This window comes from Colletes gigas, unplaced genomic scaffold, assembly GCF_013123115.1.
Source record: "Colletes gigas isolate AHSC1104 unplaced genomic scaffold, ASM1312311v1 Colletes_gigas_Sc00004, whole genome shotgun sequence".
NCBI classification, from domain to species: Eukaryota; Metazoa; Arthropoda; class Insecta; order Hymenoptera; family Colletidae; genus Colletes; species Colletes gigas.
The window spans coordinates 2250029-2263518 of NW_025106633.1; the positions used below are offsets into that span (position 1 = coordinate 2250029).

General features: G+C 46.1%; 1 protein-coding gene across 2 annotated transcripts in view; it reads left to right on the top strand.

Moving 5' to 3' along the window:
• LOC122405233 (protein neuralized) overlaps positions 1-11343 on the top strand; it is an 80137-nt gene extending 68794 nt beyond the window's left edge. For both annotated transcript variants that reach the window (XM_043409818.1, XM_043409817.1), the window contains exons 2-4: positions 3151-3317; positions 6045-6613; positions 7108-11343. In XM_043409818.1, the coding sequence (XP_043265753.1) occupies positions 3151-3317; positions 6045-6613; positions 7108-8209 (1838 nt within the window). In that variant the 3' untranslated portion in view covers positions 8210-11343. The remainder of the gene's footprint in view (positions 1-3150; positions 3318-6044; positions 6614-7107) is intronic.
• The last annotated feature ends 2147 nt before the right edge of the window (positions 11344-13490 follow it).

A 13490-nucleotide genomic window follows, 5' to 3' on the forward strand; every position in this document is an offset into this window, starting at 1 on the left:
GATACCACAGTTAAGAATTTAATACGGACAATCGTCGCATAGATAACGCTGATCGATCGTATGTATAATTAAAATTAACGGTGAACCATTGTTTAACGCGATTAGAATCGATAGGGATCTGTGAAATTAAGACTCGTGAGATCGCGCAAATCGGTGAAACAATGGACTATTTATTAGCCGGAAGCATGGTATCCGGATCTACGTTTTTAATCAAAAATGCGGTCGCGAGAATGAATTTGGTGGAAAATTTTTATCCCGAGAAGGTTATTAACAAAGTGATATTTGCATATACTACAAAATGGCCGATCGCGGAGGGTTAGTGTTTAATCGCAAACAGGTCGACGCTCGAGCGTAGGCATTGAAATCTCCCGATTAGCAACGCGGATTCTCCGATCTTTGTTAGACCAGCGGCGCCATAACAACACCAGGCGTGCAATGAAATGGAAACCACGCTGTATGAAGCGGGAAGGAAACCGTTTCCCATCGACTTGACCGATATATTCGATCCCACGAAACCGATGCCGCTCGGTTCCACGTCGAAGAAGCTGAAAAAACGGAAGAGCGGTTCGACGCGGTCCGAAGAATGCACGCGATCGTTCCTCTCTCGCGGTTATTACAATCCTTTACCGATAATTCCGATCGGATCCTGGAAAACATCCGCTCGTTTACTGCGTCACGAGACTACTCTCTCTCTCGAGCGACCGGTAACGGTACGCTCGCGCGGGAAAAAAACGAAAAACGTTCGGTCAGGGTGACGGATAAATTAAAAATTACAATCGCGACCGACTGGTTCGTAATACGCGCCTTAGCCGGACCGTGAGAAACCAATCGTCCGCGTATATTTTTACCAGCGATCCATAGATCGTGACTGGCTTGGCGGATCGCGGCTAGCGAGAGCCCACGGTTTCGGTTCGTTAGCGGATTAATCGATCGAATGAAAATGCTGGCCTGCAACTTCTTACCGCGATTGGATTTTTCTATATTCCTCGATGACCAGTTCAGACGGATCGATAGATCGTCGGGACGCCTGAAACGGCCCGAAAGAACTGTTATCGAGCGCGATTTTTTTAACGAACCTTCGTGTTCACGAGCGACGAGGAAATTACTGGGTATCTTTGATCTCCAACTTTGCAATTACTTTAACGGTTATATTTAATTGTTAATAAGCCTGGTGTCTCGGTCGGGAGGCTCGTAAAATATCGAACTTTGTATGGTTCGACTAGTTTTATTTATCGAGTGAGGAATTCTTTCGAGGAACTACTCGAACAATGTCTCGAAATCCAAAATGGAGTCCAGTCTTTTTTAGCGTCGTTTAAAACAGCAGAGACGATTGTCGGTTGTTCCTGGCGCCTGGGAAAATTTGCACGGTCGCAGTGCTGCCAATCGCCGGTCGTAGGAAACGCACGAAGCCCGCAGAAGTCGAGCAGAGCCTCGCCTCGAGTTACTTCCGGTTGCCGGTCATTGTTAACGGTGGTTTTCGGCGCGCATCCGTTCGCGGAGAAAGCGTATCGCCTCGGGACGGTGCGCGCCTTCTGTTGCGGCCGCTTCCGCCGCAAAACGTGCGGTTTCCGGTGCGTGGCGCACGTACGATATCGACTGCGATACTACCTCCGTCCGCGTATCGATAGTCAGTCGGAACTGGACTGTCGCTCGTGCAGGTCGTGGTGTACCTACCATCCCGTGTTTTTTATACTTTCATCGTCCTTTGTTAGTCTTTTTTTCATTCACTATCTGTACGGATCTGTTTTTATTATTATCTCTCAAATTTTATCCAAAGATCTTACAGTACTTGTTTGTTAGTTATCTTGGTCAGATGGAGAGGATCGAGTGCTTATAAGTGTTACTGTTATATAGATTGGCCTTTCTTTTGTATAGTTGACAGTGAAACTGTGATAGTTGTGCATAACGGAATTTTGAGTTTCGTTTTAGATTCGTTCGGGACTTAAAGTGATATCACGAATTATTCGTTTTAGTGTGATTTGGTTGGAACTTTTTATTTTAATTTTTGACAAGTTGAATTAGTGCAAAGTTTATTTAAAACGTGAATCGAAAAACAAGTACCAAGTCGCTATACTATGTATACTACATGAATTAAAGAGTAGAATTCTGCTCCAGAAAAAAAAATTGTCATTATGGTGTTGTTACATTTGTTCGACATACGCAACGACCATGTTTTCCATCAATTTATATGTTTCTAGCATTTGAAATTTGCAATTAGTGTCAGCGCAAACGAAGCAGATAGAACATTATCTCGAAACTCGTATAGAATACCGGCTGTGCCGATTAGGTCTTATCAACTTCCTGAGTCTCCCACATTAAACCCAACGTGTTAACCTGATTACTCGAGTTAAAGTATCGAAAAGTGTTATCTAAGTGTCACATTACTTTATGAAATAAAACGTCCATCTTACAACAATAAAAAATTTATTGATATAAAGGAACCAGAAAATTCGGTGCAAAAAATACCGAATACGAAGCTAGCAAAGGACGATATCCCGAATTCCCCCGAAAATCGATGTCCAATGTCTGATCCAATAGCCATTCGAGCGACAAGGACCAACTATTTCGCGGATACGTACGAATCCTCGGGCGCCTTCGCGCCTCCGGTCACGGTCCAGGCATATCCTGAATGCACCCTGGGAATATCCTGGCGGTATCGTCGCATTCCGTATCAGCGAGTCGGAGTTATGAAATACCGAAGTGGAAACGCTCGACCTGCTTCGAGAGGTGGTTTTGCATTTCAGTTTCTCGATCGAATTCCACCTTTCCTCTTTCTCCGTCCGCCGCGATCGCCATCGTCGTCCCTTCTCTTTCCGCGCTTTTGTTTCGCGCGAAGCGACTGCAGGAATTTCCCGACGGCGCGAGCACACTTTCTTTCCACGAGTTCCCGTCCCGAACAACCGAAAGAATCGAATTTTTTGTTCCAAACCGCGTGTAATTCCCTTCCCTCGCAGCTTCTTACGAAATCTCGTTTCGTTGGGAAATTGCGTGGCCCCCGGTGGCCCCTTCGCTTCCGGTCGCTGAAATTACTCGATCGATCGGATTAAATAGCCGGAAGCTTAACGATCTTGGCACAGTGCTATTTATTTCTGGTCTCTTTGCGTTGCTTCTAGTCAGTGAATTAACAAGTTTGTTTCGTTTCTGTTGCAGCACCAAGATCGTCCAGTGCGGGTACCAACAATCTACCACCGCTGACGTTCCATCAGGTTCATGGTGACAATATCACACTCTGCAATGGCGGGACCATCGCCAGAAGACACGAAAGCTTCTGCAAGGGCATCACGTTCAGCGCGAGGCCCGTACGCGTTGGCGAAAAGGTAAACGTTCGAAAAGATAATTGATTAAAATATGGCAGAATGCTTTCCTTAAATCAGAAATTAAATTACAACTTCGAGCTGTTATGTAACACGATGATTATGATATATTCGAGAAGGCGAGTACACGATAAAATGAAGTAGGAAAATGCAGGTTGTAGTTCCGTGTCGTTGGAAATTCTCGAGATAATCAATCCGAGTCGCTAGCCGTGGATTTTCCTTCTCGGATGGAGAGAGAAAAAAGCGGCCATTTTTCCTCGTTCTCGTCGCCGCTCGCCCAGCAAATCGTATACGCCAGAGCGACGCTTAATTGTGAGAATCGGGTGACTTTTGTTCCACTCGACGAAGCCGTCGTTTGCATTCCCTGTCTATTAAACCGTGGCCGACCGAGCCGAGTCTGAGCGACCCTGAAGAGGCCAGCTATTTCACGTGGGCCGACGGTTTAGCGTTCGCTCGTCGTTCGTCTAGCAACGACACTCCATATTCAACTTATTCGTCCTGATTAACGACCACGAGAAAGTGTTCTGCATCGAATTTTCCAAAACTTTAACGTAGAATCCCTATTAGTACGCATTTACACATTCGAGTGACAGAACTTTTCACAACAAGAACATCATCACTTGCACTCTCTGATCCAAACGAATCTTCTCGTTCGAATATCAATTTGATAAGTATTAATGAGTTAGTCGATTGGTTCACAGCGTAGCAACGTGTCTACAAAGTTGCGTGCGATCTACGCTCTCCTTTTATCCTTCGTGGCTCCTCTCCTTCCTTCAAAGAGGAGATTGGCAGAGAGCGTGGGCGAGGCATTCGAAGGTTCTCTTCGTTGGATTTCACTAAACGCCTTGGAATTGGATTCCCCGCGTCGTTCGATCGGGAACGATCCACGGTAATTCGATGTCTTTCGCGAACCCGAGGAAACACGGTGGGCGTTAATTGGTCGATCAGCGTTCCTGTGCTTGTTTGGACACGATGATAATTGGTCCCCTCTGAGAATTACCGTTCCGCGTGTTCCAAAGCCATCTTAACCCATTAAAACTGATACAACTTCAGTAAATAGAGTGTAAATAATTTCTAATAATTTTCGCAAAAATCGAGACGTCTGAAATCCCTTCCGAGATGTTTCTTTCTTCCTACGCTACATAAATGGCAACAATCTGAAATATTCGCGTGGGACGTTGCCTTTAGGATATCTTTCTCTCAAAAGTCTCGTCTCTTTCGTTTTACATTGAAATAAAATTGTCCAAATTTGTTTAATGCGTCCTCGTGTATTCATTCTGCGCGATGTATGTCGTGAAAGCAATTGCTCGTAAATGTCAATATTTGCTCCAACGTTTTACACTGGACAACAATAAGAATACTGTTAGTTCTTGTGGAAACCATTGTTTCGAAATTGAAAAGGCCTTTCCTTTCTCTCGGCTGCCTCCGGAGTCTCATTTTTCCTTGGGAACGTTTTTAAATCGGCCGTCGATGCACTGTTGTCTCCACGTCAGACATCGACTGTCGTAAACTGTAAAAGCAGCCCATTGACGAGACAATGCGATCGTTTGAAGACTTTCCGTTCTAGGAAAGGGAACATCGTTCGGGCTCGATATTTCGTAACTGTTCCCCGCCGTTGACTGTCGCCCTTGTGATTTTCGTCACGCTCAGCCTCGTGACATAACGTGGCCGAGAACTCGATGGCAAAAAGTGAGTCTTTTCCTCCTCGACGAGATTCGCGATGCCACGTTACGATTAAAAATTATCATCGAGCCGCAAATCCCTCCACGACTTCCGGGTAAATGGTCACCGTAAACGGAATCGACAGCGATTTATCGAAATTATAATTACGATAGTCGCTTCCAGCCTCGTTAACAGCCACAGAAACAAGCGTGTGTGCTGATTAACGTTCTATTAGCAGCACGAAGGGTCCGTCCAATTATTCACGGATACGCGACGAAAGGTTGAAAAGGGCTTCCCCCAGTTCCCTTTTGAGGAATATTGAGATTGATTTAATTCCACGTCGTCGACGCGGAATCGACACCCACAGGTCGGGTTTAAATTATACGACGCTGCGATCAATATTCGCGTGACACCGGTGTCTCGTCGCTGGTGTCACGAACGTTTGAAAATTTATTGTCCGTTGAATATACTCTTCTTCGACTCGAAGCTGGACCTTCGACTTTCAACGATCGACTGCATTGCAATTTAATTTCGTTCGTTGAGTTTCCTCGATTGGAAACTGTAGTGTGGTCGCAGGAACGATCAATTTTATCCTGTCAAGGACTTCTTAATTACATCCTCCAGGACTTACGAAATTCACAAATATTTTTTCTTATACCAAAGGTATAATTACCATAATTAATATCCCACGAGCTTTACAAGATTTACGCTTTGTATGATAGGAATTCTGGGAATATAAGGTCAGCGCGTTTGGGTGGCTCTGACCCCCATTAGAAAGATTTCTAGGCCACGGGTAGCCTTACGAGGAACACCGACTTTGATAAATCGTCTTTCAATACCATGCTAGAAACTTCTAAAGAATTTCCTGTATTTCACCGATTCCTCCTTCCGACCCAATCTTCACGTAACCCTGAGCATTCTTGAAGATTGGCCCCTTCGTCAGAATTATTCCAGAAATGTTGGGTCGAAATTAAATACACGAGTTTGGTAGAATTGTTTTTTATTAGAAATTTTTATCCCCGTACGGCTCAGCTGTAATAACTAACGATCTATCATTTTCCATTGCAGGTGTGCGTGAAGTTCCTCGAGATCTCAGACAACTGGAGCGGCGTGATACGGTTCGGTTTCACGAGCAACGACCCGACCAACCTGAGAAATGGTCTGCCCAGGTACGCCTGTCCAGACCTGACAAATAAACCTGGCTACTGGGCGAAGGCCCTAGCCGAGAGGCTGGCTGACAGGGACGCGGTGCTGTTCTACTACGTGACGTCCGCCGGCGATGTGCACTTTGGCGTAAACGGCGAGGAAAAGGGCCTGTTCTTCAGCGGCGTAGAAACACGCGGCCCATTGTGGACGATCATCGATGTGTACGGCAACAGCACCGCCATCGAGTTCGTCGATCCCAACAGACAACACTTCAACAACATCAGGAGAGGCGCCGAACACAGCAACGAGGACAATGCGCAGCACAGTAGGCACTCGGCTATGGACGACGCCTGCAACACTGGCAGAGACCTCGAAAGGATCATCCTTCCGTCCATGCAGAGCATGTCGATCCATCACGAGCCCGATGTCGAGCTGCCTGGACTCAGGTTTCAACCGGCCGGCGTCATCTTCACACCGTTACCTTTCCACCCGTGAGTTCCACCATGATATTCCGTAATCTGCAACGCGAGCTGATCGAGCCCCAAGTATCCCCTAATTTCAAAGGTCGAACGTATCCTCTCGAATTCACCCAATTTCCAAATAATCGTAACGAAAATTGAATATGCTGCACGTTTTGCATGCTGTTTGATGCCTAACTCACGTTGATGTACCATACGCGCTAATTCCGTGTGACATTGATAGGACTGAATACTAATTAGGCTTTCCCATGGGAATCTATTAGGAATTAAAGTCATGTACACTTTAATTGGCTAGCTGTGTCGTGCGAAGAGCCGTTTTCTAAACCTTATTAGTTACTCAAAAGGAGTTAGACACCACTATGAAGCACCAATTTTTTAATAGAATCAAAAGCCTTCTCAGCTGCCCGTGAAATTCTCCATCCAAATCGACATTTCGTGTTTCCAAACGCCCCGGTGGTACCGGCACCCAACAGTCCGCTAATCGTTTCCTCGTTTCTCTTCCCCAGAACTCGAGGCAGGAACATCCGCTTCAGCAACCAGCAGTGCGTGGCGACGCGCACCGACACGGAATTCTGTCACGGCTACGCGTTCACGGGTCGGCCGTTGCTGTTGGGCGAGCGACTGGTGGTGCAGATCCTCGCCACAGAACCGATATACGTCGGTGCCCTGGCGCTGGGTCTGACTTCCTGCGACCCCGCGCGCCTCACCGCCGGAGACCTGCCGGACGACAGCGATCTTCTGCTGGATCGTCCGGAGTACTGGGTGGTCTCTAAGGACGTGGCCTCCAGCCCTCAACATGGCGACGAGATAGCATTCACGGTGACTCACTTCGGTGAGGTCCAAATGAGCAAGAACGGCGGCCCGCCGAACGTGGTGATGCACATCGACCAGAGTCTGCAGCTTTGGGCGTTCGTCGACGTGTACGGCAGTACCCAGCGGGTCAGAATGCTGGCCAGCAGGCCCACGTCGCCACCGCGACAACGGCAAAGCAACTCTTCTCCGGCCATCATCGTTCAGCAGCAGCAGCAACAACAGCAACAATACTCGAATCACAGCAACGCGGCCACCGAGCTCTCTAGATTCTCTGAAGTGGTTCAGTTCAAGCCTGCCGTGGGCGGCAGTACGGTTCTCGTGGTGAATCTGCCGCCTCAAACCAGCTGCCCCACGCCGCCTTCGTCCACGCCACAGCCTACTTACGCATCCGCGGGGCACAGAAACCCTCATCTGCACCTGCCACCTAGCTCACTAGCGTCCACGTCGCATCCAGGATCTTCCAGACAGACCTCGGCACCGTTGACCGGCACCATGGCCAGCACAGGTTCGTCCACATACGTGGAGCCAGTCAACTATCAGAGTTTAGAGGGGACGCTCACGTCCCAGGCGTCGTCGCACTTGCAACGGTGGAGCGAGGGCCTCCAGTCTACGCCCGGTCAGCCTAGCGAGTGCTCGATCTGCTACGAGAGGAGCATCGATAGCGTCCTGTACATGTGCGGACACATGTGTATGTGTTATGCATGCGCCACCCAGCAGTGGTGCGGCAAGGGTGGTGGACTCTGCCCGCTCTGCAGGGCGCCCATCAGGGACGTGATTCGTATTTACAGATCCTGAACAGCGGTACAGGGTCTGCGCGGAAGGAACAGTTCCAAGGGCTGATGTCTCCTGATTCGTTAAACTCGTCTCCTCCACGAATAGGCAAAACAACCCGTGCTTAGCTCGTGGATCACTGTCACGGCGTGGGTACGGCCGATCGACCGGTCTGTTTTCATCACTAGTTGTTCTCGTCTGCGACAAAAATGTGCTCAGGACGTTGGATTATCTTCACGATCGTTGTTCATCGAAGCGTTGGTCGGACGGTGGTCGGGAGAGAAAACGAAACTGATTCGTGTCGCCTGGGGTGCTCGGGACTCTTGTCAATTAAGACGTCGATAGGGACTAAAAGAGTTGGAAATGTTTTCACGGTGCAGACCGCCCATCGTCGCCGATGCTAACGCAAGACGAGAACGTGAGGAGCATTCCTGTGGACTCAGGGGGGGGTCGTCGATCAGCGAATCGATGTCCCAGGTCGGTGAGATTCGCAGTGTCGCTGGGAAAACTGCTTCGTCTTCGAGCGAGTGACTACAGTGAGCTTTCGAGAACAGGAGGGACTAGAGAATGAGTGAATGTATGAGCGGGAGAGAAAGTGATAGAGCGTGATTGAGAGTGAAAAAAAAAGAGAAAGAGTATGAAGGCTCTTTCAAACTATCGACTTTTCCCCGCACGAGAACCAGTTCGAGGACCAGCTTTTCACGGAAAATTGCTTTATTCCGGTCGTCCGTTTCTGGATCGTAGAACAATGCTTTTTAACACCCCCCGCCAGGCCTCTATGAACGCTCGCGCGACGAAGGTACGATAGTTAGAAGAAGTCCTAAAGCATTGGTCTTAGATATTTTCACAATCAACATTATATATATTATTGCTACCATCGCCAACTACTGTTAACGTTACTATTATTACACTCACCGCTGCTACTATTCTCAGCCTTTAGTTTTTATTATTTTTATCATTATAATTATTCTTAGTAATATTATTATCACGATTCAGCATCATAGTGGTCGTGTTACATTATTATTCTTATAGACGTTGCTATGGCAGAGTACGATTGCCATCGTCTCGACGTGCCTTCTGAACGTCGCTCGAGACCGATCGTTTTGGTTTCTTATTTAATACAACCCCGTGTGATTACGTAGTACGAATCTTTGTAAGCCCAGGCCGTAGTTGTTTAGATTCTACAATTTTTCGCTTTCCTCGGTTCTTCTTCCTTCTTGCTCGTGTCCTTCCTTCCGCGTTGCAGTTGCAAACGCCAAAACGCGTGTCGCCCGGCCGATCTTCTAGACGCGCGTTCCCTCTCGTTTGTTACTTTCGACAATAACGCTTGGATATAACGTTAAATAGCGTGTAAGCCGAGCGAAAGCGCAGAGCCGCAGCGACTCATTAGCCGTGTATGTATAATGATTACAATAATTGTACGTATTACCAAAGAAAAGCGCGCGACGTTCTCCTCCCGCTCTGCGTATGTTTCAAACGAGCTCACGCACCTCTTCACGCAGCCAGCCTTAAAGGACGATACGTTTTTTGATACGTTTAGACTTAGCGTGTTAACCGTTTCTACCGAGTTCGAACAAACAAGAGAATTGAGACATCGTCCACGGGCAGTCGCGACGCGCGCGCAACGTCAAACCAGATGTACCTAGCTAGCAAGCTGTCATACCCAAGCGTAACGCTCGTTTTGCAACACATCGTGATAGTATTTCAAATACTGAAATGATATTTCGTTTTAGGTGTAGCCACGGAACAAGTTAGGAGATACTTAACGTTAAATTTTTAAGACACTTGACAGGTAAACGCGTGTTCCTTTCGTACGCGAGTTTACATCCCATTCGAACACAGATTTTATTCATTACATGTATTCAGCAATGAAATTTTTAAAAGTATACACCAGTACCATGTCAAAAGCGAGTGTCACGTTTGGGCGTGTCGTCTTGTACAACTAATTTCCTTCGAAACAGACTCGTTCGTCCCGGAAGCGGCCCAACGAGATGCCGCGCGTATAGCAAGCAAGACTAGTTGGATTCCTAACCGTATCGACGACAAGAGTACAAGCAAAGTTACTATGTTAGGTTGCGTAGCGTTCTAAGGGACAGCGACAGAGTTTTAGAGGCTTTTATCAGTGTTAACGACTAAAAAGAAATTATTTGAGGGGCTCTGTAGCCAAACAGCACTAGTCTGTCCGATCTTGCCGAGCTTGGCCCGATCCGACACCACTTGGTTGCCGAAACCCCTCATTTGTTATGGACTAAAACGATTTATAGAACCTCCTGGGCATCTCGCGCGGCCGCTTCGCCGATGTCTCTTAGTTTTAACGCGCGATCCGCGCCGTGATCTGCCCCCGGCGAGTCCGTCACTGCCCCGTTGTAACATGAACAATCGAGACGACGGGCCGCGTAATGACAATGGCGCATCTCGTCGCGTGGCCCGTCGACCACGAGGATCCTCTCTATGTAAGATCACTTTATTTTCGTACAGCAGCGAGACGCGCCAAAGGGCGGCGACGTTTTTTATCCCCCTTCACCCGGCCCCTGGAACGCGTCGCGGATCCCTGCGACCTAGCGGACGAGAAACGAGCGTCCACGAGGCCGTGCCTTATAAACATTTAACGACGCGTCTTGTCGTGCAACGTTGCTCACCGAGCTTTCTTATCGATCTACGGAGATCGCCCTGGCCAGAACTCCCCTCGTGTCAGTTCTGACGGTCCCCAATGCTACGCCTCCACTCCGTCGTGCCTCGTCAGAAGGCGTTGTCGCGTGTTCGTGCGAACGCAAACGGGTGAACGAGCAACTGTGATTCAGGTAGTCGTTCGAAACGACGCATCGTTAGGGTCAATCTGTCTGGTCGACGACCTAGTTATAACCAGCTTGTGGATAGCAAATACTGTAATTTGTAATACGTCTGCTCGACGATGCGTTTGTACGAAGTCTGGATGATGCTGGAGTTGAAACTAGAATCGGGACTATTCGTCGAATCGTTGTCTCGGTGGCGAATGTAATTCGAATACTATTCAGATAATCTGGATATTTGTCAAGCTCTTTAAGTTCATTTTTAAGGTATGAAATACTCGAATGTTAAGTTATGCGAATAGTCACGGCTCTAGTTGAGAGTAGGTTGAGTTTCTAAGACTCTAAGGCCCTTGTCAGTTCATTGTCAGTTCCACGACACTTGGATAGTGTTCAAAGTTAGATAAATTTCTTAATAAAAAGATCTTGATCTTTAAACTGCAACAATATCAATTATTTATTTTTTATATATGAACCTGATAAGAAAACTTTCGTTGAATTTTAAATTATCGTTTATGGATAATATGAAACACATAAGTAAATGTGTACAAAATATGTCTCTTATTTAATATAATAATGCTAATATTTCATTTTGCATAAATGCATATGTATAGTCTGGATACATTTTAAGCTTATAGTTTTCATATTTGCATATGCCATAAAATCCAATAATTAGGTGTTTTGTATTTATGTGTAAGAGTAAGAGTAACTTTTTCTCAAGGCTCGAGTTTTTGGTGAATAACGAAACGATAGGAACCTGCAAGTGATTTAAGAAACGCATCTCAAACTACTCTTGCGTCTAAACAGCGTCATGGGTTGATCAGAGTGGCTCGTGTCCCGTTTCCGGCGACATGGTTCCAAATACATCCGGCGCGAAATAACTAGCGAATTCGTCGAGCACGTCTTCTCCAGTGAACGAGTTGTACGTAGAAACAAGTTCTTCACCGGATTAGGTAATGCTCGCAAGACATTACTGGAAAGAGCGAGATGTAGAGAGAATGAATGAGAGTGAGAGAAAGAGAGAAAAATTAGAATGTTATTAAATCCCTCGGGAGAACGAGATCGTCGAGTCCGAAGATTGGGATCGCGGTGTTCCTAACCGTATCCCGGAGACGCGAGAGCGAAGCGACAAAGAGAAAGAGAAAAAAAGAATGGTCCTTCTTGAATAACGGATGCGCAATAAAGCAGTAGTAAAATCTCTAGTCCAGCGAGCGGCAAGCTTTAACTCGCCTGCCAATCCAAAAAAGAAATGATGAGATGAGGAAGCGTGTTGATTTATGAGAGAAAGATAGAGAGAAAGAGAGAGAGAGAGAGAGAGAGAAGTAGAAGAAAAGAAATTGTATAAAAAAAGACAAAGTTTTAATGAAAGAATAATTTGAAAATTATCGCGCGTGTCGAGGCACGTGCATGGAGAATCTTTTTATTAGATACGCTATTTACGATAGAACTTATTATAATCGCGTTCGGCGTCGATGAGAGGTGTCAAAGCGAAATTCTTGATTAATTTGCAAATAAAAAAGAGATTCAAATTCAGATTCAGGTTGAGGGAATGGGAGAAACGTTTTTATACGAAAGAAGAGATATGAACGCAGCCTGAAAATGTTAAGAGAAGTTGGATCACCTTGAAAAGGTATCCTAACGATATGCAGACGCCCTCGTTGATGTCAACCGGATGTCGTTGTCGTCGTCGTGTCAGCATTACCATGCATCGATGTGTACCGATTCATTAATGTTTTTATGTTCGTCACTATCGCTGTTCTTCTACCACGTCCCCGATCCTTTTTACGCGACTGTTTCTATTCGTAAAAGTTGATCAGCGAACGTTCGCAGTCAGAGTCCGAGATTTCGTTTTTTTTTTATTGTCACGCGAGGACACTCTAACTCCTAGGTTTTTATGTGTTTCTTTTTATCGTTTTACGTTCTTTTTGTTTCTTTTGTATCGTTCGGCGTGATACGCACAAAAAAAGGAAAACACTTCGAACGTGCGCCATTCGAACGAAAAGGATAACGAGGTATGCGCGCGTCATCATATCATCGAATTGAGTGTGTGCTATCCGTTACGTAAAAAAAAAAGAATATGATACGTCACCTTGTCCTCGAACCTGTCCCCCCCAAGATGTGAAAGAAGTCTATGTGCGATAAGAGTTCTCTCCGTGAACTTAACTGTAAAGATGCCGATACAAATTTATACATATGTAATATAATTCGTGCGGCCGTGTGCTGTTCTACACAATAAAAAGCCTGTAATATCTATGGATATCGTACCGTGTTGCACCTTCATTTTTCCCCTGAAAATGCAGTGATAGATCCAGATTTAAAGAAAAAGATTTAATCGAAATATAAAAGTACATGTACATGGGTATTAAAAATATTATACACCTACTAAAACAATATACAGGACAAACATATAAATAAAAATCAACGAAAACAATGTATAGTCTATACAAAACTGAATCAGCTTCAGTTAGATCAGTCAAGCGACGACAAATAGTTGTGTCAAAGAAGAAATTAGTGTTTGT